The 24,724-nt window shown below is 40.6% G+C and overlaps 1 protein-coding gene across 2 annotated transcripts; it reads left to right on the plus strand.

Moving 5' to 3' along the window:
• Positions 1-3,444: 3,444 nt before the first annotated feature.
• Positions 3,445-22,931, plus strand: pde8a (phosphodiesterase 8A). 2 transcript variants are annotated; one of them, XM_070920553.1, is made up of 21 exons: positions 3,445-3,483; positions 6,913-7,103; positions 8,306-8,362; positions 8,574-8,628; positions 8,914-9,002; positions 9,211-9,289; positions 9,711-9,851; positions 10,557-10,645; positions 10,800-10,851; positions 10,947-10,989; positions 12,648-12,725; positions 12,929-12,999; positions 14,524-14,688; positions 17,734-17,782; positions 17,944-18,079; positions 18,194-18,392; positions 19,581-19,798; positions 20,688-20,853; positions 21,812-21,961; positions 22,097-22,226; positions 22,825-22,931. In XM_070920553.1, exons 1-21 carry the CDS (start codon positions 3,457-3,459, stop codon positions 22,929-22,931), a joined length of 2,292 nt encoding a protein of 763 aa, XP_070776654.1. In that variant the 5' UTR covers positions 3,445-3,456. The 2 variants fall into 2 exon arrangements, with proteins under 2 accessions (XP_070776654.1, XP_070776731.1); XM_070920630.1 differs by lacking the exon at positions 9,711-9,851.
• Positions 22,932-24,724: the final 1,793 nt, after the last annotated feature.

The following is a 24,724-nucleotide window of genomic DNA, read 5'->3' on the forward strand; positions in this document are numbered from 1 at the left end:
GATTTAGGGATTTAGTTGTTGATGCAGATTGAACGGATCATGTTATGGCGATGATGTGACCGATCCACCTTTATGTATACAATTGTCATTATAAAAGTGAAGGTGTCTGCTATCTGCTACGTTTGACCGTTGACCCAGTGTTTAGTAACACAGCATCCCTGGCACTTTATTTTGTGCTTACATGATGCGTATTCCTTAATATATTTGTACTTAGTCAAATAATCATGTACTAATTACAAACTACACGTATACACTCAGTTGGCAGTTTATGTTTAGTTACAGCATCACAAACTTCATTCTCCAAAATTACCATAGAGTTGAATCAATGCCTCTCTAAAACAGGTCCATACAAAAACTACTGATCATTATAACCTTCATGAAGGGAGGATTTATTGCAGGATTGTTGCATTAGACTGCATTAGTTTTAGCTAGGTGTCCTAATAAACTGGCCACTGAGTGTATGTTCACAAAGCAAAGAGGTTGAGAGAAGTGGGGAGGTCAATAAGGGCCCACGGCTCATCTTTGTCCTGAAGAGGGATAATTTGGCCCTGCAAAGTAGAAATTTTAGATACTACAAATGCAGTAGGGTTGGGTGATATGGTTGTAATAATTCGAATTATACATACATTTTTAGAACGATAACATGCTGAAACCAACATGATAAAACCATATCATCATGATACTGTATGATTCTACTGATCAGTTATCGGTGATATTGATTTATCACCCAGTTTAACTAGAAAATTATGAGTCAAGACAAACTACAAGGACCAGAATGCACTGCATTCAACTCAGACCTCAACAAACTTGATTGTCTGATTAACAAGTGGCCCTGAGCACAGAGCGAGAGAGAGTTGATCCCACTGTGACCGGTACAACACAGCAGCATAAAGCAAGAGGGCGGGACGTGGATTACGTAGGCATACACACCATGTCCGCGCGCCTCGCCCGCCTGGCCTACATGCTCACTCACTTCCCCTGCTTTGTTTGCCTCTGGTTGAGTGCCAGCATGATGTTTGCGGGATGCAAATGCTTGGCGGAGTGATTCATTGCAGTGTGTGCGTGTGTGTACTGTACAAGAGGAGTATGTTGCCCGAAGAGGCTGGCAGACTGGTTCAGCTCTGTGTGTGTGTGTGTGTGTGTGTGTGTGTGTGTGTGTGTGTGTGTGTGGCAGGCTGGCTGTTCGAGTTGCACAACCTCAGCTGCAGTTGCATTGGTTGTGTCAGTGTCAGTTAGAGAGGGAAGTCTCCCTGGATGGAGACAGAGCGCTGCGTCCTGCTCTTGCGAGGTCTCAGCTAGCTGGAGGCTCTGTGGCCAAACTCCATACGTCAAGACCCTGACCTCAACTAGCTCACCAACAAACGGCACATCACAGTGGAAACATGATTCTCTACGTGTGGTATATTTTTGTGCGGCCACCATCTGTGACATTTACCCAGCAGTAGTCTGTAGAGAAGAGAGACTGTTTTGTTTCACCTCCACAGGAAAATTAATGAGTGGTTTGAATCTCTAATCAGAATGAATAAAGCTGAGGACTGAGTTATTTGTCCTGACATACGTGGTCAGAGTAATTGAAATCATATCTGACAACAGGAAAACTAGGTCTTGTTTGGTCAAACCCTCTTGGAAAAGCAAGAGTTTGTGGCATTTCCATATGTTAGTCCCTATTATATAGCCACAGAAACGCACACCAACACATACATACTGTCTCTCCAGTGCACATGAGCCCATCATGCGACCAGGTCCTCGTGTCTATGAAAGATCAGATGATCACAGAGCATCAGCTTGTAGCCATCCTGATGCCATACTCCTTGTTTGTGGACAACTGCAACAAACGGCCTAGTGTCATGATGACGTCAATTTGGCTACAACCGAGGGCTAATCAGCTTTTTTTTTTCTCCCCCCACCCCCCCTTTGTTGTTTCATGGAGCTTTCAAAAGGCTTACAATTTAGCAAGAAGTGATTTACTGCTGCCCGGCATGCTCTAAAATTCCTCTCTGTATTCCTCCTCACATGTGTAGATTGTTTACGGAGAAGAGGAATTCTAGAGGGATGGCGGTCCGCAAGGGGCTTGGTTGCTATGGTTACTAACCCCTGAGCTGGGTTCCATTTAGCAGGAAGGAAGCTAAATTATTTGCAGACAGAAAAGAGTACGCTCATGTAGGGAAAGTGTAATGAGTTGAAAAGCTGTTTGTGTCTTTTTTTTAAAAAACTTTTTTATTTTTGTTTTCACAACTCTACTGTGTAGTCAAATTAGACATCTGGAGATTTAATTACAAAGCATTTGTTTTTGGTGATTCAGTCAGTGGTGGAAGAAGTATACAGATCCTTTATTTAAGTGAAAGTAATGATATAACAAAATGCTCAAATAAAAGTCCTGCATTCAGAATCTTCACCGAAGAGAAAATATTTACTGAAAGTATCAAAAGCAAAAGTACTGTAGAATGGCCCATTTCATGGTGTTATATATACATTATATTAACAGATTATTATTACCGATGCAGTCATGTGTAAGCAGCATTTTACTGTTGAAACACTGTTGTCATTAGCTAAATGTACTTAAAGTATAAAAGTAAAAGTACTTGTGATGCAGAGAAATGGTCCTTTTAAGTGTTAAACTATATCATGTTATTGAATTTTGTTTCTGATGCAACAATGTGTAAGAAACTGAGGTGGAGCTAATTTCAACTATTTTATTTTAGGTAGTTTAATCTATAACAAAAGTTTATAAGATGACCAAATGTTTTGTATGTAAAGTAACTAGTAACTTAAGCTGTGAAATAAATGTAGTTATAATATTTCCCTATGAAACGCAGTGGAGTTGTAGTATAAAGTAGCAGAAAATGGAAGTACTCTAATAAAGTAAGGCCCAGCTTTAAAACATGGTTAAATACAATGGATTGTTATATGTTCTATGTCTGTGATTGGTGTTGACTGTACTTTTTACGCAGCACTACCCCTCCAGAATCCCAAAGAAGTGTGTTACTTGAGTTTCATTACAGTTTGTTCATGAAAGGGGTCTCCGGGGTCTATGTTAACTAACATACTTTACATTTCTGTCTGTGAATCGAGATATTTGTTCATGAGTAACCTATGTAACATATGAAACACATGAGATGTTTTCTTATTTGGTGAGTTAACAATGCTTGATGGTCATTTCTGTATTTTGTCACCATCAGTTGGTGACAAAGAGCAGAATTACCTCTTTAATACTTTATTGGGTTTTGATAAAGGCAGAAGAAAAGACATAGAAAACTTGGTTGATTTTGCTATTATTATTATTATTAATTATTAATAATAGTACCTTTACACATACAGCTGTGGGATCTGTTCAGAACAATGTTAACAATATGAAATAACTGAGAAAATATCACATTTATGACATGACTGTTTTCTAATCCCTGTATTCTTCTTGTTATCTTTCAGACCACATTAACAGAGGTGCAATTTGGACCAATGAAGTTATTTAAAGACCCACTTCAGGTATCGTAAAACAATGCCAAACATCTGAATGATTGATGCTTATGTGCTTGAATGCATTATGTGCTTGAAGGCTTTCCGTGGAACAACAGAAGTGCTCCAGTGAAATGTTCACGTCCATATCATTTAAGGGGCTTTTAGCTGAGCCATTGAGCTAAACTTGGTGTGACTGTCAATATTTGGTAGCATTTTTCGAGGGTTAGTATTTCAAAACGTCACCTACTTTTGTTTGCAGTCAGAACTAATCTTGAATTTCTCAAAGATACCACACCTCGCTAAGAGATTAAAGAAAAAAAGTCCCCATGCAAACATTCAAAGAAGAAGAAGAAGAAAAAAAACAACTGTTAATGGACGTATTGTGTGCGACGCAGCCTTGTGTTGTCAAGGCAACAAGGCCAAACATTTATGACCAAGAACATACCATAATGAACAATGCACGTTATGGAAGAGCTGCACAGAGGATCCATGGACCAGTTTCGTCACTGCAAATAGGACATTCTCTGACGTTCAATGGTTCATTATACAGTTTGCTACTGTGCTTGTTCCTTTGACATGTGCTGCTGCTGTTGTGTGAAAACTTGGAGTCAGCTTTTTAGGAATTTTAAATGTATTTAGAGACTGTACAAAAGTTGGTTTCAAGGGTGCATTGCAGAGCTGAAAATTATCCATCAGCTATTTTGATAATCGATTCATCGTTTTATTCATTTCTCAAGCAAATATGCCAAACATTCGCTGGTTCCAGCTGCCCAAATGTGAGGTTTTGCTGCTTTTCTTTGAGAGGTATTATGGTTAACTGAACACTTACGGTTTTGGTCTGCTGGTGAGACAAAACAAGACCTTTGCAGACGTCACCTTGGGCTCTGGGAATTTTAAATTTCAAAGACAAAACATGAAAATAATTGCCCTGGTGCACGGCTCCTTCAAGTCAAATACAGATCTTTATTCAAATAAAACCGCAACAACTGCTAAACTGATGATATGCAGTCAGTGCAAGCCAAAGAAAGGCAGTACAGTAGACGTGATGTATTTTAACGCCTTGTATGCACAGACTCGGCTTTATTGTCTGATGCGCTCCAGTGTGACCACAGTAGGAAAACGAGGTAGAGAGATATCCCCTTCCTGTTTTTGTCACTCACAGCTGATCCTGTCATGCCCTCCTTCTCCCTACTCCTCCTCTTTTCTCGCGGCTCACAGGATCTGGCTGGGCCCTCTCTGTTTTCAACAATGATGTTTTCTAGACAGAGCGATCAGACCCTGCCAAAATGCTCACTACCCCTTTCGAACTAGTTTTTTTTTTTCCTGCTCTTGCTGTCTTTGTCTCTCTCTGCTACTTTCTCTGCCTTTTCCCTCTGTTTCTTGGGAGCATAAACATTGTATCCTCACTTTAAAAGAAAAAACAGTTTTGCTTTAATCTACTTTGAGACTTTTTTTGTCTGTTGCGACTGGGTGTTGTTACTGAGCGAGGCGTATCTGTCTAGTCTGAGCACAGGCATCTGAAAAGACCTTATCTCAGCCTATATTACGCCGTTCCTCCACCTCTGCGGGAATGTTGACTTTTCTACCAACATCCCAATGTGGAATTCTGATCTAATTCCCTGTGCGTACCAAACATAGCTGCAGGACTCAGTGGTGATGTATTTATGACCTGGACACTTATTGCCGCTTGTAGGGAAACTGTTCATATGTGGAATATGGTTTGCATTAGCAACACCCCTCTTCGGCGTAAAGGCTCTGTGCTTCAGGCCTTAAATAAAGCCACACCGTCAGAATGAATCAAAAGGACAACTGTCAAAACAACCAATTCTCTATCCCTTCATTGTGTGGAGGACAGTGACTCCAGTTTTCTCAACAAAGTCAGGTCTTTGTGCCCTAACACAATTTTACAGGTGTGATGCAAACTTAAAACTACAGAACAAACTTTCCCTTCTTTACGTTCATTCTGCTCCCTGCCAACAGTTTGAGATGACGTCTGTTTGAGAGTGTGACTCATGAATCTACTCTTAGTGCAGCACTGCTCTTGGAGGCGGGCCTAAATCTCTGGTCCAGTATTTACGCAAGTAAGGGGTTATATGAAAGTATGCTGGCAGAGAGGGAGCGTGCTCTCAATGGCTGGTTTGACGGTAGCAGCAGCACTTTCTGCCACAGCCTTGGCAGACCAGTGGGAGGGGCCGCAGCCAGTCATGGCCACCTCGACTAATTGTGTCATAGATCATGGCAGCGGACAATAAAATCTCTGACGCACCCGAGTACGAGCTGAGCCTGATCAATCAGAGCCTGTCCAATGGAGGGCCTGAGGTCACAGTCAAGCCTGCACTGCAGGCTGATTAGGACGACAGGCGCAAATGAGCGTGAGTGCACCAATGATGACTTGACAACTCAGAGCAGTTGATACACTGACGCATCAAAACCACATTTTACTGAAGCTCTCGCTTGATGAACCAATTCCATAGCGCACAGTGGAGGTAGATCAATTATGATTAGTTATGCCAGTTTTCCTAATCAGATCACAGCTACTTATCAATTAGACGTGTAGCTCTCTTATGTTTTCCAATAAATAATATCTACAGCTCGTTTTAAATACTCTAGCTTCAGTACAAACCTAACAAAAAGACCACATGTCCATAAATTTGGCATTTCTCCATCAGGTACAAGTTAGATACTACTACTGAAACACTGCACACATTGTTTTGCCAAAATTATGTATTCTTTACATTACCAATAGTATATGATTCTTGAAACAATGTGTCAATTAATTGATTAGTTAATTGACGACATTTTTGATAATCAAGTTATTGTTCATGTCATTTATCCATAAGTTGGTTCCGTTTCTTATGTTTGAAATATTGATTGTTGGTCAAGCTAAACAAGCAATTATAAGATGTCACTTTGTGCTCTAAGAGATGGTGATGGCTGTTTTTTGTTTATTTTTGTTACATTTTATAAACTAAACGATTAATCGTTGAATTATGAATACATGTATAATCAACAGATAAATGGACAAAAATGAAAATAATCGTTAGTTGCTCTGTTTTCAAGCCACTGTTTTCAAATCATCCTGAGACCCTCAGTCTTTGCTGACTTTTCCAAAGTTAAGTCCACTATGGACTGCTTCACTGTATCTTTTAACGCACTTCTTAATACCTGTTTGTATACACCTGTTTACATGTGAGATTTTTCTGATGTTTGTCTGTCTTTTTTCTCCAGTGTTTTTATCCACTCTTCATTTAGACATTTACACTCCCTATGTATCTCTAGCTCTTTGCAAAGCCATCTTTAACAATTACGTTTAGATGAGTAATATATTTTAGTAGTAGTAGTAGTAGTAGTAATAGTAGTAGTAGTAGTAGTCGTAGTATGACATTGCAAGAGGTTACTTTAAGAATACAAATGACTCAGTTGGATATATGTCCTTTGTCATCTCTCTTTTTGCAGGTACTTTTAGTTTTTGCCAAAGAGGACAGTCAGAGTAATGGCTTCTGCTGGGCATGCGAGAAGGCCAACTTCAGGTGCAGCATGGCACGAACACCCGAGTCGGCTCTTGAGTGCTTCTTGGAGAAGCATCATGACCTCGTCATCATTGACCACAGACATTCCAGACACTTTGACGCTGAAGCACTATGCCGGTAGGACAGTTCTCTCATCATCAATGTACTTCTACTCATGTTGTATTTCTAGAATGACGTAGTTTGGTGGTTCCCAACTATTTTTTGTCTGGTGTTCCCCACAGCCCTGTCAGATGAACTCAAGAACCCCTTTACCAACACCCGTCATGTCCCCATTGTGTACATTTGAACTGATTTTAAGCTGGATGCTTAGACTATTAATTATATACAAGTGTATGTCGTTAAAATTATGTTTTCAAACAATTGAACTGTCAGTGTCAGTAGCTGTTGGGTCTGTTTGCATTCGTACTACCACTGTAGTAGTCAAAGCTGAACATTTTCAACCTTTTACCTCATCACCATTTATCCTTTACTTTTAGCTAACTATTTATCTAATGATTTCAAACATGTATCCATTACTTTTAACTCTTCACCATTTATACACTACTTTTAGCTATTTCAGCCATTTTTCCATTCCTTTTAGCTAACTCGACTTTTTTTTTTAAATCAAATTGTAATTACTATTTTCTCAAATTAGTTGAGCTACTCCACTTCTTTCTTCGCACCCCTTGGCAACTGCAGAAGTGCCCCTGGTTGGGAATCACTGATGTGGTGGACACTGACTTTGAATTCTGTTAGTGACTGTCATCTAAGCCCAATGACATAATCCAGACCAGATGATCTTGATAGGACCAATTATAGCACACCATTTCATGTGTTACAGTACATTTGGTAGCACGTGGGGCTGTGACTAATGTGTGCGGGGGTAAATGGCCAGCTCACTTTGGGCTCACTAGCTTCCATTGCATGCTACCTAGTGGAGTCATGTCAATGAGAAGTGAGCGGTGCCTGCCCATACCACCCTCTATCTTTAGCCTCTGCCCAAACCAAAAACACATTTACAAACATTCATTTGCCCTGCCCAGCGTGTATGTTAACCCTATTCATTTTGGCCAATCCATATGTTCAGTGTACACGCACAGGCTCCGATGGGGAACTAAAGGGCCTTTATGACCACTGGCTGGGGAAAACCACAGGCGGATGAGTGGCCCTGTACACTGCATTCTTTCAGAGGCCTAGGCCTGCTCACAGAGCTCCACCACTGGGCTCTGCCTGCCTGGGAGAATCGGAGCGTGAAAAACTGAAAAATACATTGATTTGATGCCATGGGCTTTTCCACCGGCCTACTCACTGGCTAAAAGGCTCCCTCTGTTTACATTCAGGTCAATTAGAGCGGTCAACTCTTCAGAAAACACTGTGATAGTCGCTGTTGTGAAAAGGTACGTACAACTCTCTGACCCCCCCCCCTTCTCTTTTTCTGCCCTTTCTTGTCCTTTTCCTTACTGTCTTTTTAAGTAGCTAACGGAGTATTGTCAGAATTAAAATGCCTGACTCAGCTGAGGTCTGTAGGCCTGCAGCCTGTCATATGTTCTCTAAACAAGCATGTGTTATAGTGATGTTTGGGTGTTAACATGTGCTCTCTTTTTGAAGGCCAGACAGAGAGGAAGCCTCTGTGATGCCCCTGATCAATGCCGGCTTTAATAGGGTGAGCGACATTGTGTGTGAATTTGTGTATGTGTCTTCTGCTGCCTGTATTTGTATTATTCTTTTGTATTTTATATCCCTACTGTCAACACTCACTGTAAGGCAGGAGTACAGATTGTAAATCCTTCTTGTTTGCTCAGGAGACATGTGCACAGAGTTCCCTCTACCTGAATCGTTGTTACTCATGGCATTAGCAGAATTATAGCATATCCTATAATGGATGCATTGATGTGAAAATGGGATTTTAGTTGTCTTTGATAGATCCATGTTGCTTGTTCCTCCTCAGAGATATGTGGAGAATGCCAATATGATGGCCTGCTATAATGAGCTGCTACAGTTGGAGCATGGAGAGGTGCGGGCGCAGTTCAAACTGAGGTGAGTCGTGTACAATGCAGTGTACATTTTAGATTAGTTTCATAGTACCCTTATTTAAAGCTGTTGCACTGAGAGCAATCATCAGGAAGATTATTCACTTTTTAATTCAACTTCAATACGTTTTAACTCACACTAATATATAATGTATATAAATAGATGCTTGTCGCATATCTTAACAATGATTCTGTTGTCTCTCTACCTGCACAAGGGCTGGAAATGCTATTTTCACAGCTCTAGAACAAAGCCAAGAGGCCGTAGAGATCACTTCTGAAGATCAAGTAATTCAGGTGGGTTTCTAATCAACTTTAATACTTCTTGTTGCTTTATTGTGATCAACTGTTCATCTCTTTCTCCGTCCTCCTCCTCCTTCTTTCTCTCTCCTTCTCTCCTGTTTTAGTTCATGTCTTATGATCCCAGATCTCAGAAGTGATAGTTGCGGTCTCTGTCCCTCTGAATGGCTCCTTTTGTTAAAGTCAAAGGACTGTAGCCTGCGTTATCACGTTATGTCTTCACATAAAATATATGTTTTTGAGCTCCATGAAATGAGCAACAAATGTGTCCGCTTCTCTGAAAACGCATTGTTTTGTTTGGCAAGGTTCATATGTCGTTAGAGGTCATCGTCTTAACTGTGTCTGAACTCATTGTGGATTTTTCTGAACAGTCGATCACCATCCCTGATCAAACGCTCTTGTTGCCTCTCCTTCACAGTACGTGAACCCTGCCTATGAGTCCATTATGGGCTACCAACGAGGCGAGCTAATAGGGAAGGAAATAATAGAAGTGCCTAAAAGTGAGAAGAATAAGCCTGATCTCCTTGAAACAATAAATTCCTGCATACGGAAAGGAAAGGTAATGTGCATTCATTAATCTCATCATTTACACTGTACATTTCAGGCCAATTGTCAGTGTGGTTTACTTAATCAGGAATCTCATCAAGAAATAAATGATCACCATCTTGTGATCGTTGATACTCTTACATGTATAGTGTTAACATGTAATATAGTTGTCATTGTAGATGGCATCACAATCAGATCAGTCTTGTAAGTGCTGTAGATATCTGCTCCTGCCTTTGTGTTTGTGCATGCATGCGTGCACATGCATCCATGTGTGCTGTAAGTCTGCACCACTGGCCATCCAGCAGCCCTGTTTCATGTGCATGAGAACAGCGGTTGATGGCCATGCTGTAATCTTACTACACAGAGAGCAAAGGTCAGTCCCAGACGGGCTAACAGCAGGAAGGGTCTTTTTAAGCTGCCACAGCAGTCTGTAGGTGGGGGGGGGCATGAAACAAGCCCACTGGACTCCAGGAGCGCTCCCCCTACCCATTAAAGCCACTTGCTGCTCTTTGAAATACTCTGACCCAGAACAGCTCACCACCTAGCCTGCACCACAAACACCACCATGCTACGCCCAGTCCACACCCACTTTTAGGACATTTTAAAATCGTTTTTATGATGAACGTTTCCTAAATATGTTCCTATGTCTGTACATGGGTTAGGGTTTATGTGTCTGTAAGTTTAATTTCCTCTCTCTCGGCTCTGGCTTATGTTCCAGGAGTGGCAGGGGATTTATTATGCCAAAAAGAAGAATGGAGACAGCATTCAGCAAAATGTGAAGATCACACCTGTAATTGGACAGGGAGGGTGAGTGACAGTATGTTGAGGCCTGGTTCATTCAGTCTTGCTAAATGTAAATTACCTTTCCAGTAACTAAATAATTATACTATAATATATGGATCAATAATGATTGTATCCCTTTATTTTTCCTGCTGTACTAACTGGCTTTTGTCATTCACAGAAAAATCAGACACTATGTGTCTATCAGCTGGCCTTTAAACGATAATAATAAGGTGAGATGTGTTTCCAGTTTTTTCTGCTTAATAATGAATGAAAGGAGATTTCTGGCATGCATGTACCAATGTGGCTTTCTTCTCCGTCCATGCAGAGTGATAAAACCAGTGAACGTGTGCAGGCAGAGTCTCAGACAGGTAAGATCCATCCTGAAATTCTCTCTGCTCCATAAAAATGCCCACTGTAGGTGCAAGACTCGGTCTTAACTCTACTTAATTCGACTGTAAAGTCTTGCAGATTTGAGCAGTTCAGGTTCTCTCTGCTGGGCAGCATTAGTGATGGAAGTTATGTCACTTGTGATCTGTTACAAGGTCCATTGTCTTTGTCATTAGGAAGCACAACATTCAGTTCCAGTGTTACACAGACGACACACAGGGCTAATTTTAACTGATTGTTTGCAAACACCAAATATTTGTTAGAAGTTAATAACAATAAATTGGAGATAGTCACATTTGGGAACTTGAGCTTTGTAATCTCTAAAACTTTGGAAATATGTCAGCAAATGTATTGCACCATGCCAGAAAGTCATTGTTTACTTTAATCATGACCCACATTTTAAACAGACGACTAACAGAGTGCCCAATCCTGCTTTATCTAGCTGAGAAATATCTCAAAAGAAATGAATTCTGTATTTTGTTTACCTTGAAAAAGTTATCCACGCTTTTATTTCCTCTAAACTGGACTATTGTTCCTTGCTGTATTGTGGTATCAACCGTAAAGCCAATTCACAGCTGCAAGTGATTTCAAAATGCAGCAGCTAGGCTCCTGACAGGCAAACAAAACAGGGATCATATCTCTCCTGTGTTGGCGTCCTTTCACCAGCTCACTGAAAATAAGTGACTCTGAAATCTTGCTGTTTGTTTATGAAGCTTTGTATGGTCTTACAGCACAGTATATTTCACAGTAACTCTTATACAACACCCCTCCATCCCCTAGGTCTTCTGATTAGGGGCTCTAAAGGTCAACTATGCTTCCAATGTCATGCAACAACCCAACCAAAATTGTTTAGTCAGCAGTCATTTGCCATTTTGAAAAATGTATTAAAATCTTTGTTTTTCTTCTCTCTGGCCTTTCAATGTGTTTTTCATTTCTTTTGTTTCTTAATCTACTTAAACATTTTGTTTGTGTATTGTTGGCGTCTTTCATTACATTTAAAGCACATTTAGAAAATTCGAACAACTGAAATGTCCAGGTTTCTGTCATTTTTCTAACTGAAATATACAGTATGACCATGACAGAACTGTCTGCCCACTCAGAAACAAAGAAAAGTTTCCTGCCCAATTCTGTGGCTTTCTATCACTTTATACTGCATCCCCACAAAACAACCCTGATTACAGTAAAAGTCCCTTTAAATCAAATCGCACACAGGACTTGTTGAGGACAAGTTGATTAAGTCAAGAAAATTACCTTTATGATAACTTTAAAGTACAGTGCCCCAGTTGGTACATCCTCAATAGAACTAATGGGCTTGAGGCTGAATGCCATGAATGTTTGATAACACAAAATTATTATATTTCACTTTGTTGGGTAAGTCTTTAGTCTCACTTTTGCACATTTTGTTCCTGACTTTGACCAATTATTACAATCTTTCTGGATTAAAACCTCAAAATATAAAACTTGTGAGAAACAGCAGAAATCAATAAGTAGTTATAGTGATCCCAAACAGACCAGGTTGGACTGATTAAGGCATCTCATCTCATGGATATTATGATGGGGGCCAAAGTCAGCCTTGTCACTACAGCTGAACTGTGTTTGTGTGTGCGCGTGTTAATGTAAGGTCTTTTCTTCTCCCCAGACATCCAATCCAGTAAGCACAAAGACCGGAGGAAAGGCTCTCTGGACGTAAGATCCACGACGTCTCGGGGGAGCGATGGTGAGAGTGAAGGGAGATAGATGATGGAAACTCTGGGCTCTCTGTCAGCTTATGAAACCTCCCCAGTTGTCTGTTTGCATCAAGTGTTGATTGGACACACGCAAACACACTCGTTTTGTGTTGTGCTTGTAAAACTGCACCTTTTGTTTGTTGAATTGTAATACGGGGATGTTGGGTTGTTGGGTTTTTTCTCATCCTGCCAGGGAGCTCACAGCGAAGGCACTCCTCAATGGCCCGAATCCACTCCATGACTATAGAGGCTCCCATCACCAAGGTGGGTTCATCATCCCCTCCCAGCATCCATCATATGATTAGCACTTTGTACTGATGTTTTGCATCTCATGACTGAACTCTTGAGTTATGAAACTGCCACAACTGCCATGAGCACTTCTTGTACAGCTACTTACACTGAGGCTAGAGGCCGCACATACCATGTCAAGAGGAGATAGGCTGATAAAATGCCACATTTCATGCACAAGATAGGAAAGCATGTTGGACCAGAATGACCTGCTGTTTCAGTGGTTTATGTAGTCTGCAGCCTGGATAGTCGGAAACAGAGAAAGTCCCCAGGGATGGGTCATATGACACACTGCAGTTCCACTGCTGTATCATTTGACTGTGTAGTCAGTCCCTGTAGGCATCATCCTCTCCAGAATAAAGCAGTGATAGTACTGCTGGTACTGTGTGTGTATTTGAGTTAGCGAGAACTTGTGTTCTTGCACATGCTTGCTGACCTCGCCATAGGTGCCCATTGTTTGAACTTCCAGAGCCTCCAAGTTCAATCGCTCTGTACGTTTTCCGTTGCCTAGATTAGTGCAACTTTTATTTGAAGGAATAGTTTGATATTTTGGCATATACTGTTATCTCTCTCTCATATCTGTCCTTTCAATATGAAGCTGGAGCCAGCAGTCGGTTAGCTTAGCTTAGCACAAAGACTGGAACCAGGGGGAAACAACTAGCCTGGTTCTGTCCAAAGGCTAAAAAACCTACCAGCACCCCTAAAGCTCTTGTACATCTGTATATCTTGATAGTTTAATCTGTGAAAAATGAAAATATAAAAACTACAATTTGTGGTTTTACATGGGGTTATGTGTCACAGACTATTTCTTGGCTGGGAGCAGTAACTTTCGGGAGTCCCTGGTGGTTGACGTGCAACCTCACAGTGACAAACCACAAATTGTCATTTTTTCAGTTCCCTTTTTGTAAATTTGTGAGTTTTAGGTGGATTACTTTTTTTTACTTTCGAGGCCAGCGGTCTCCCCTTGTTTCCATTTTTTTATGATCAGTTAAACTAACCGTCTCTCCACTGTAGCTTTATATTTAACAGACAGATGTGAGTGGTACAATTGATCTTCTCATTAACCCTTAGCAAGAAAGTGAATGAGCAGAATTAAGATCACCACATCACACCTGTTTGAACCTCTTTACACAGGCTCACGATATGTTTCAGGATTGATTTTAACATCTCACTGGTTAATTTTAGGGCGCTTCATGGTGTGGCCCTTAGTATATTTGTGATCTTTTTAGTCTCTTATAAGTGTGTACGCCTAAAACTACAGGGGACAGATACCTTTTCAGTCAGGGCCCAGAGGCTTTGGAATGACCTGCCTGGATAAAGTGGGGCTATTTGAAACACACTTTTATTGGATAACTTTAGATTTTACTTGATTTTACCTGAATTGTCTTTATTTCTTTTATTAGTTATCAGAAACTTTAGTTGGTTTTTGAAATGTGCTTTATACATAAATATTATTAATATTATTAATATTATTATTACCTTACTTATTTTGTCATCCAGGTAATCAACATCATCAATGCAGCGCAGGAAAGCAGTCCAATGCCCGTGGCAGAGGCCTTGGATCGGGTACTGGAGATCCTGAGGACCACTGAGCTCTACTCCCCACAGTTGGGCACCAAGGATGAAGACCCCCATACGAATGACCTCGTAGGGGGGCTGATGACGGTAAGCAGCATGTCTTTTAGAGCACGAGGGTCCTTCGAGAAGTCTGAAACACCCAAACAGCTTCCTTCCGCTACGAATGGATTGACTCCCATATGATAACACACGTGAGAGCGTTGTGCAGAATGCCACAGTGATAACACGCATGTCTACATGAATGTTAATGAAGCGTTCACTATGAAATAACGTGATAATGTGTTAAAAGAAAGAAACAGAGAGTCACAGTGTGTGTGTTTGTGTGTGGGGACTTTTGTTTTTGTGAGGATTTCTGTTCATATTTGTGGGAAGAAGAGAGAGAGACAGACAGAGAGAGAGAGAGAGATTAACAGACAGCAATGGTGAAGTACAGAAGTAGAAAGAGTGCCAAGTTGGCAGTCTTGGCAACAACCCCAGAGGAAGTGTTAGATTGTCCTTTGTGCTCCTGTAGGCTGGAGAGGAAAACCCACCCCACCCTCTCTTTCTCCCCCCCCTTTGCCTCCCCCTCTCTCTCTCTGCACAGACTCTGCACACAGTCACACTCACATGAACCTCTTCCTCTCGACTCCACAGGCCTGGAAACATCCTGTTCTTTGGATCAGATGAATAAGCATGGCTTTACTTATACATGTACACACTGGACACGCAGAGGCAGAGAATAGTTACACACATGTCTGTCCCCAGAAAGATTTGTTCTGCATAAGTGATAAAGGCTGATGAAACCAGAAAACCGTGAAGTGTGAGTTCAGGTTTAGATGACTATTTATGTACAATCGTATTGGTTTATGTGGTGCCTGATGGCATATGTATTATCTCAGCTTTGCATTTCCGGTTTGTTGTGTTGAGTCGTGCTCGGTCTGAACTCAGAAGACTCAGTGATTAAGAGAAGAGCTGTCATCTTTCTGGGGAGAAAGTCTTAAAATAACCAGTGTGTACAGAGGCAGCGCCACCATGAGACAATGCTCGGGTCAAAGATGAGCCAGTCTCCTCTTCCTTTTTCACTTGTGAAGTAAACATTTCACTCTGCAACACACACCCATGTACTCACTAACGCCCAATATATATATACATATATATATATCTTACACCAGAATGACTGGGTGATATTAGCCTGTCATTTGCATAGCTGACAAGTGGCAAAAATGTTGTTTGAGAGAAGAGGAAGCCTTAATGCTCACAGTGTTTTATTTTATTTTTATTTTTTTTTTTATCTTTTAACATTTTTATGACATACAATGGCCTGAGGACATAGTTTTATACCATATAACAATACATTTTTAGGTCAGAATGATTTTAATTGTAGCTTCTGTCACAGTTATGTTTTGAGAGACACATTTAAAGAATATTTATTTTTTCAGTAGTTTCGCAATGGCTGTTACTAACATAAAACAAGACTAAGAGTCTACAGTCATGCTAGCGGCTCTGGGAGGCTGTCATAGTGGCAATGCTGACATGCTGTTGTTTAGCAGGTATATACAGTAGTTCACCATGTTCACCATCTTAGTTTAGCCTGTTAGCATGCTAACATGCGCTAATTAGCACTGAACACAAAGTACGGCTGAGGCTGATGGGAATGTTTGTCCAAAGTATTGGACACATTTTTGACCTAATAATGGCTCCAGAGGAATTAAGATGTCAACAAAGTTATTATAATTCGTCCTGTGAGGAACAGCTACTGTGAGCAATAGTTGTTAAAATATTTTAGTGTTGAAAGTTGATTGATTTAACCGACTGTCGGTACTCGCCACTCCGCTAGTGTGGCTAAAAATAGTTTGATCAACCTTTACTTTCCCAATTCTTAACACGTAGTCTATCATTCACAGCTGATACAAATCACAGTCCTGTAGGAGCCGGATCATTATACTTCTAATCACTGAGAAGCAGTGTTTGATTATTTGGGTGATGAAGTGTTACCCCACTGATGAGCCCCATTTACTATCACAGCATGCAGCACTGCCCAGAGGAAGACAAATGTCATAATGGAATAATTTACTGTAGATTATATGACATGTGTACATAAATTATCATGGTGTTATTTGTGACACAACTATTACACTTCATACATATGGTAATCATTTTCTAAACTGCATATTGGTTTCATTAGTAAGCTCAGCTTGGCCGCCTCATCGCTCCACTCCCCCTGTATGCTAGTGGGGAAACGATGTGAGGTGTCAACGTAACATAGCCTCCAAAATATTGTGTCATAGCACAGATGAAAGAACATTCATAGAAGTGTTAATATGAAAAATCAGGAAAATCCATGTCTTATTTATTATACTGTTGTAATTCGCTCTTGCCTCAGTCAAAATGAATTTCCTTCTGCAACTTTGTCAAAATGCAGCAACAAGGCATTCAGATGGATCAAAAATCCAGCTCTTTTTTTTCTGTTTTGAAATCACATTGGTGTATGATAAACACAGATGGGGGTCTCTCTGCTGGGAAAATTATTTGATTTATGAATTGTTTTGAATTATTCTAGTCATGGTTCAAATTATTATTATTCAAATTCATGGTTAGAAATTTTAAAAAGTAACTAAAATGACAATTTAGTTGGACGTAACCTTAATCTGTCCAGATACTCCTGGTGCTCTGAGGTGTTCAAAAAGTAATTCTATTTTCTTATCTACTTCTCTGATGGAAATTCCCCCTGACTTGTGGCTTAATCATTCGTCTTGTTTTGTGGGTCGATGAAACAGCTGTGATGGCTGGCTCCATGTGCAAGTCACAGTAACATTACTGGTCTCACCCAGCTTTCTGTACTCTAAAGTCCAATCTGATGTCTGTGTCTGTCTTGGTGCTCCTAGCAGCTTTATTTAGCACAGAGGACTTTTATTTTTGATCTGACGTGAGATTAAATGTCTCAGTTAGACATTTGAATCCAAAGCATCCAAACAATTTCACTGTCCAAATTATTTTGAAGGGCCTTGCAGTTTTTTTTTGACAGAAGTGACGCTGGTGCTCCTAACACTGAGCTGAACTCCTTAATGTGGCTGTTCAAAAAGGATAAATTATGAATTTATGAACTGTATTTATGTCAGTTTTTTACTCTCTTTCTTTCTTTCATGTTCACAGGATGGTTTACGCAGATTGTCAGGAAATGAATACATCTTTTCCACGAAACGTAAGTTTACATAAAACATACAGGAGGGATGATATGAAGTTTATATGCTCTGTTGTTATTTCTTCTTCTGTGGCTCCTCCAAAAGGCAGTGAACAACACATTTCTGACCTCCCCCTCTTTATCTGAATGCCTCATTTCTTGTCTCTTCTTTTTGCTCACAGAGCCCCACCACATCCCCAGTCACCTGATAACTCCTCTGTCGTTAAATGACATCCCCCCTCGTATCGCCCAGACCATGGAGAACGAGGACTCTTGGGACTTTGACATCGTCAACTTGGAGGCTGCAACCGTGAAACGGTGAGGCAACAACACAGTTAAGGGCTACTGGAGGGACTGCGTCTAATTTCTTTTAGTGTGGAGGGAGAGTTTGGGATGAGAGTCTTTGTTAAACCTTGCTGAATCCTCCCGCAGGCCTTTGACCTACTTGGGCCTGAAGATCTTCTCCCGATTTGGGGTCTGCGAGTTCCTAAACTGCCCTGAGGCCACTCTGCGCTCCTGGCTACAAGTGATTGAAGCTAACTACCACTCCAGTAACTCCTACCACAACTCTTCTCATGCAGCTGATGTCCTGCATGCAACGGCATATTTTCTCTGCAAGGAGAGGGTCAAGGTAAACAAACAAATAGTAATAATTGATAATAAGGCATAGTATTTAAAATAGATACATGCCAAACTTGGAAAAACATACCACAAGTTTTGCTTTCTGAATGTTGCTACATATAAAAAACGAATGCTTTCTAAATACATAGATGTGAAACTGTATGGATAAAAACATAACAATATGTTGCTGAAAGTCAAGATATTAGCATGTGTTAGATTGTGATTTTTTACTATCACTCACAGCTCTCTGCTCAGTCTTGAGTGTCATGTGTCCCGTCTGAGCCTACATTATCCAAGAGAGTCGTGGTTTTGCCCAAGTGTGTCAGTGGCTCAGTAACTGGTTTAGGGCATGCACTAGCTAAGCTGATTACCAAACTGTCTATTTCTGATCTCAGTGGAGTGATCTTTCATTGGCTTAGCCAGTGAACTGTGAAGTTACATCACCCAAGGTTAATGAATACCTGGAACTCTGCAGACAGGTTAGCAGGACTGTTATGTTGCAAATTAATGTAAAAATTAGGTATTATTTTGATTATCCACACACTGTTACTTTTTTTTTACTTACTTTTCTATATGTAACTTTTTATAGCCCTGTGACACGTGATGAAAAACTACCCAGCAAGCAACAAATTACCTCATAAACATGCCTAAAATTACAAATAGTTAGCTGTTTGTTCAATATGCTTGATTTTATTACTAACTAGTTCTATTAATAATCTAGTAATTAGACTTCTCTAGAAATCCATGTTCTCCACACATTCAACAGAATGAAGGATTCTCTGTATTTGCATGATCTAACACTTCATTGTAGCTATATAATGCTTACATACTGTATATTGGGTGACATTAGAAATATACACATTTTACTATCACTCATTTGCATGTGTTTGGGAAAGCTTAAGGTCCCTTGCACATGCAGCTAAATTAAGGTCAAAATTAAATATTATTACCCTAATGATAAATCACAACTGTCATAATGTACTTTTTGGTTCAGCCCGCAGGCTAAACTGGATGCACTGCACAGTTGTGTTGATAATGGGATGTGACATGTCCAGTGAATGTAGTAGAAGGTAATGACCTAGTTTATCATTCAGAACTGCCTAACTTCACCCATGATAACAGACCAAGGTGGTACCTTTTCCTTTAATGCCAAACAATCTGTCCAGCTCCATATATTTCATGTTGTTTGCCCCAACAGCAAAGTTTGGATCCGATTGATGAGGTGGCTGCCCTGATTGCTGCTACTGTGCACGATGTGGACCACCCAGGCCGCACCAACAGCTTCCTGTGCAACGCAGGAAGCGAGCTGGCCATCCTCTACAATGACACAGCTGTGCTAGAGAGCCACCATGCAGCACTTGCCTTCCAGATCACCACAAGAGATGATAAGTGCAACATCTTCAAAAACATTGAAAGGTAGGAGAATCATTACACAAGGAAGAGGTCACCGCAAAAACTGGAAGTCATTACCTGTTCATGCTTTGGGTGTTCATAGCTCAACTGAAGACCACAGGAACACACACAAACACAAAACATAGCCCCCATTTTTATTTAGTTTATTATTAACTGTTGAAGTTAAGTACATGTAGATGTACGTAGCAACATTTCTGAAAAAGCCTAAAATTCCCGCCAAATTTCTACAAAGACCTCAAGTAGTCTAATCCAACTGTCAATCAAATAAGTACATTGTGTGCTCAAAATACCAATATTTACCTCAGTGTCTCCAAAAGAAATTTTTAATCGTTTTTACTGACACAAGGTTAATAATAATTATTATTAGTAGTTTGGGGATTTATTATTCCTTTAATTTATTCCTTATTAGGTGAATTTGCTTTGAATTTGGAACCAGGAACCCAGTTTTATTAACTATTTTTGCAAAGATAAACTATATATATATATATATATATGTATATATATCACCATGTAAGATTTTAAATTCCATATTTTCTGTATTGAAATTCTCATAAGAGATTGCTTGTGATACAGACATCACCTGAAGCATCATAGAGGATAAGCTAAGTCTGCATATGAAAGCAATACTGTGTGTGTGTTGACAGCGGCGGGGTAGTAATGTGATTTGAGTCCCAAAGCAGAATAGCTCACATGCGCTGGTACCCTCAGAGGGGGAAGGTGAACAAAGCATCCATTCATCGCCACTGTCACTGCAGTCAGAAGGGGAAAACCGTTCACACGGGTTTTCATGCTATTTACCACACTGTCATCTCACTCTCTCTGTTTTCTCTTTTTCTGCTCTCCCCTCCCACCCGTCTGATTTCTGTCCATCTTTCTCTCTCTCTCTCTCTAGGAATGAATATCGGACACTACGACAGGCGATCATTGATATGGTGCTCGCAACTGAGATGACCAAACACTTTGAACATGTCAACAAATTTGTCAACAGCATCAACAAGCCACTGGCTGCTCTGGAGGAGAACGGGGTGAGATTAAAAAATGAAATCACGCTTTTAAATGTTTTTATATTTCATACCTGTGTAGAAATAGTAGTACTAATTTTAGCATTATTTTTTTAATAGGTCAGTGTTGCGTTTCAAAGCAGGAAGGACACACAGGAGCGTTCAGACACTAGATAAACACAACTGTTGTAATCTCATTCTGTCACACACTGTCGCAGAATCATACTCAGTCCAACAGAATGCGAGCAACAATAGTTTAAGAGCTTGAGAGATGATGATACCGGTTCAGGGGACTCGTGGACTGTTGTTGCCTGGGCACAGATATCTTTGTGGGGAGAGAATTTTACAACTTGGTACCATCTTTCTCGTCTGTGTGTGGAATGCTCAACACAGACATTTAAAAGTTGTCTTGCCCTTTAAAGGCAGGAATGATGTGAATAAATGATTCAATGTTGATTTTTTTCCCCTCAGTTATCATACTGAATACAGCCACTTTCAGAACGTGTCAGTTTAAACAGACTAAACATTTGGGTTTGGTTTAAGTCTAGTTGATATAAAAAGAAACCTCACAAATAATTAGAGAAAAGCTCTTTGGCCTTTGTGTCACTTATATTTTCATTCAGTTAACCTTTAGACTTGATGGTCTAAATAAAACAGAGACCTCACTCATCTTGGCAAAATAGACTGTTTGTATTTCTGCTTAACATAATTGTCAGTGAATTCAATCTTGAAAATATACGACAGGCTGTAAATCATGTGACTGCACACACCATGCTGTACTCTTTTACATGCCAGTGTTGCAAGAGCTCATAATGAACACACACGCTATACACAGTCTCTCCTTTTCCATAAAGAAAACAAAAACCTTTATTAGCCACTTTGGTTTATGTACAGACACCAAGTTGTTCAGCTGCTGTGTCTGTGTGGAGCTGTCTATTGCCACTAATAAGCAGAATGTCAGTGGTATTTGTATGCTAATGGTCTGCTCCTGTTTTTTTAGGGAAACAGTGATGAGGAATCTGTCAAAAGCATTCTGACATCCCCCGAGAATCGCATCCTAGTCAAGCGGATGCTGATTAAGTGTGCAGACATCTCCAATCCATGCAGGCCTCAGGAGCTCTGTATAGAATGGGCTGGACGCATCTCAGAGGAGTATTTTGCACAGGTAATTAGAAACATGATGTTGATGGTGTGGGGAGATAGATCCAGAAGGCAGCAGCTGCACTGTGTCTTTTGTTTTTTTTTAAATTTATGTATTTATTGTGCGTGATGATCACTTGTGCTGTCGTCTCTGGTACAGACGGACGAGGAGAAGAGACAAGGTCTACCAGTGGTTATGCCTGTGTTTGACAGAAACACGTGTAGCATCCCAAAGTCCCAGATTTCCTTCATAGACTACTTCATTACGGACATGTTTGATGCATGGGATGGTAAGACTGCACAGCATGACGCAAACACTAGAGATACATACACTGTTATATAAATCTGCATACTATTAGTTGTTACTGGCTAAAGAAGACAATTACAAGTGGCATGCAGAATGTTTGAATGTCAAATCAGCAACTGAAGTATCATCATCTTTTAAACCTACATGAGTCTTACGGATGTACCGATTTGATACACCGGATCGTTATCAGTGCAGATAATGATTATCAAGCGGATCGAGTATCGACCGGGACATGACCAAGCCACATTAGATACAGTTTCTTTGTGTACGTCATAAAATTCAGTAATCAGTTACATTCATTAAGTCACGGTGGGCCACCAGCTGAGTTGCAGGCACAGCAATCCCTGGCCTCGTGCTACCTTACATAGAAATGAATCCAATGATTTATACACTGTGAGGTACACAGATTTTAAATTTGGGGAAAAGAGATCAGTACTGGGAATCAAAGAAAAAGTTGGATTGGTACTAATTGGTATTTTACAAAAATGTATTATTAAAATAGTGGTGTCGATTTAAAAAACACATCACACTGTCATCAAAAACAGACAGTCAAACCTGACCTCTTTTTGTCGTCTTTCCAGCTTTTGCAGACCTCCCCAATCTCATGCAGCACTTGGACAACAACTTCAAGTACTGGAAAGGCCTTGATGAGAGGAAGCTGCACAGCCTGCGACCGCCTCCAGAGTAGGCGCTGCAGTGTCCAGCCCTGGGACTCTGCAGTCCGGGGCAGCCCTCCTCTCTCGTGCTGGGGCATCTCTCTCCCTGCCAGCCAAAGGGCCTCCTCGCCTTCACTCTCCTGCTTCTGTAGCACGCCGAGCGTCCACATGTCCGTCCGTTCAGAAACCACAGAAGGACTTCCTGACAGGGCAGTCATCCAGCAGTGACATTGCTGGCTTTTCAACCCCGTCAGATGAGAACTGTGACAAACAGACACGGACATAAAGCATCCTCATGAACTTCTCGTGCCTCTCAGGCAATCGCAGTGTAGCTGGTCAAGTGACATGACTGAGAGAGGGTCCTTACAGGCCTCCTGGCAAAGCATCCGTCCTCTAATTATCACATGGGCTCTCCTGTCTGCCCATGAAGTTGCTGTTTGAGTAAAAACTGCTTGTTTACTGAAGGAGCGAGCAACACTGGAGGAGTGGATGGAAGTGTGGTCTGGATATGAAGGTGTCCAACCACCTTTGACCTCCATCCCTGAGCTCGCAGTAAGGCAGGACTGCACCCTCTGCCCCTGGAGGCCACACCATGAAAGAACACTCCACTGCTTTTTTGTTTTGTTTTGTTTTTTTTTGTTTTTGGCAATATATTCATGTGTCCTTCAGAAACACATCCAAGTTGACACATAGCTGTCATAAGAGACATGTCGGGGGGTGGGGGGGGTTCTTTTGGGGTCAGGGAGTGGATCTTTACTTTAGACCACTGCTGAGAGACAAACACCTCAACATCATGATCATAGGTAACTAATTACAGATGATTTGGTATGTTAATTTTTCTTAGATGTTCCATATTTTCTATATTAAAATTCATAAATGAATTAGTTGATAAATAAGAACAAAATGAAGTTCAAAAAGAGAGAGAAAAGCCAAAGCTGATGAAGAGAAATACTACTATAACTCTCAAAAATTCACAATTATTATTCATATGAAGCATTACCATATTAAACATTTTTATTTTCTTATCAAAAGTACAGTACCAGTTTGAATGAACACTTTTGTATTGCACTGTAAACAATATTAGAAATGTCTACGTCTCAGTGATTTGTCCAGGGATGGGATGTTGCATTGTAGAATAAGCTGTTATTGTTGATCATCAGGAGTGTGTGTGTGTGTGTGTGCGTGTGCGTGTGCGTGTGCGTGTGCGTGTGCGTGTGTGTGTGTGTGTGCGTGCATGTGTGCGTGTGTATGTGTGTGTGCGTGCGTGCGTGGGCGTGTTTGGGTTGTAGGTGTGGGTGCGTGGGTGTATTCATTGTTGCAACAATCCCTTACTCTTGGTTTAATGCTGTAAACCGCTTGACATTTGACAACAGCAGAAATATGTGAAAACATTTTGGACTTGAAAATTTTTTCTCCCAGAAATTTTTGTATCTGGTTTATCCTACTGAAAAGACTGCCTTATTTTATACAATATTTATACAGTACATCCCACTGTGCAACTGCAACGGACATCTGGAGTTTTTATTATAACATAGTCAGAAGGTTATGTTCAAGTAAATCTCAATATTTTTATAGACAATGAATTTTACACTGGATTTGCAGCAAATGAGATCAACCATTATAGCTATCTGAATACCTGTGAATTGGATGGTCACACAGAGCATGTATACAGAGAACTAAATGGTTAAGAAGGATGTGGATCGCAGAGTTGTCTATCACTGTCTTTAAGCAGTCTCCTAGAGGCCAGCTTGCATTGATTTCTGATCAAACATCATTCTATTTTGGCCACTTGTCCAACATCCTTATGCACAGACCCAGGGAACAG

Source organism: Enoplosus armatus, chromosome 1, assembly GCF_043641665.1.
Source record: "Enoplosus armatus isolate fEnoArm2 chromosome 1, fEnoArm2.hap1, whole genome shotgun sequence".
In the NCBI taxonomy this organism is placed as follows: Eukaryota; Metazoa; Chordata; class Actinopteri; order Centrarchiformes; family Enoplosidae; genus Enoplosus; species Enoplosus armatus.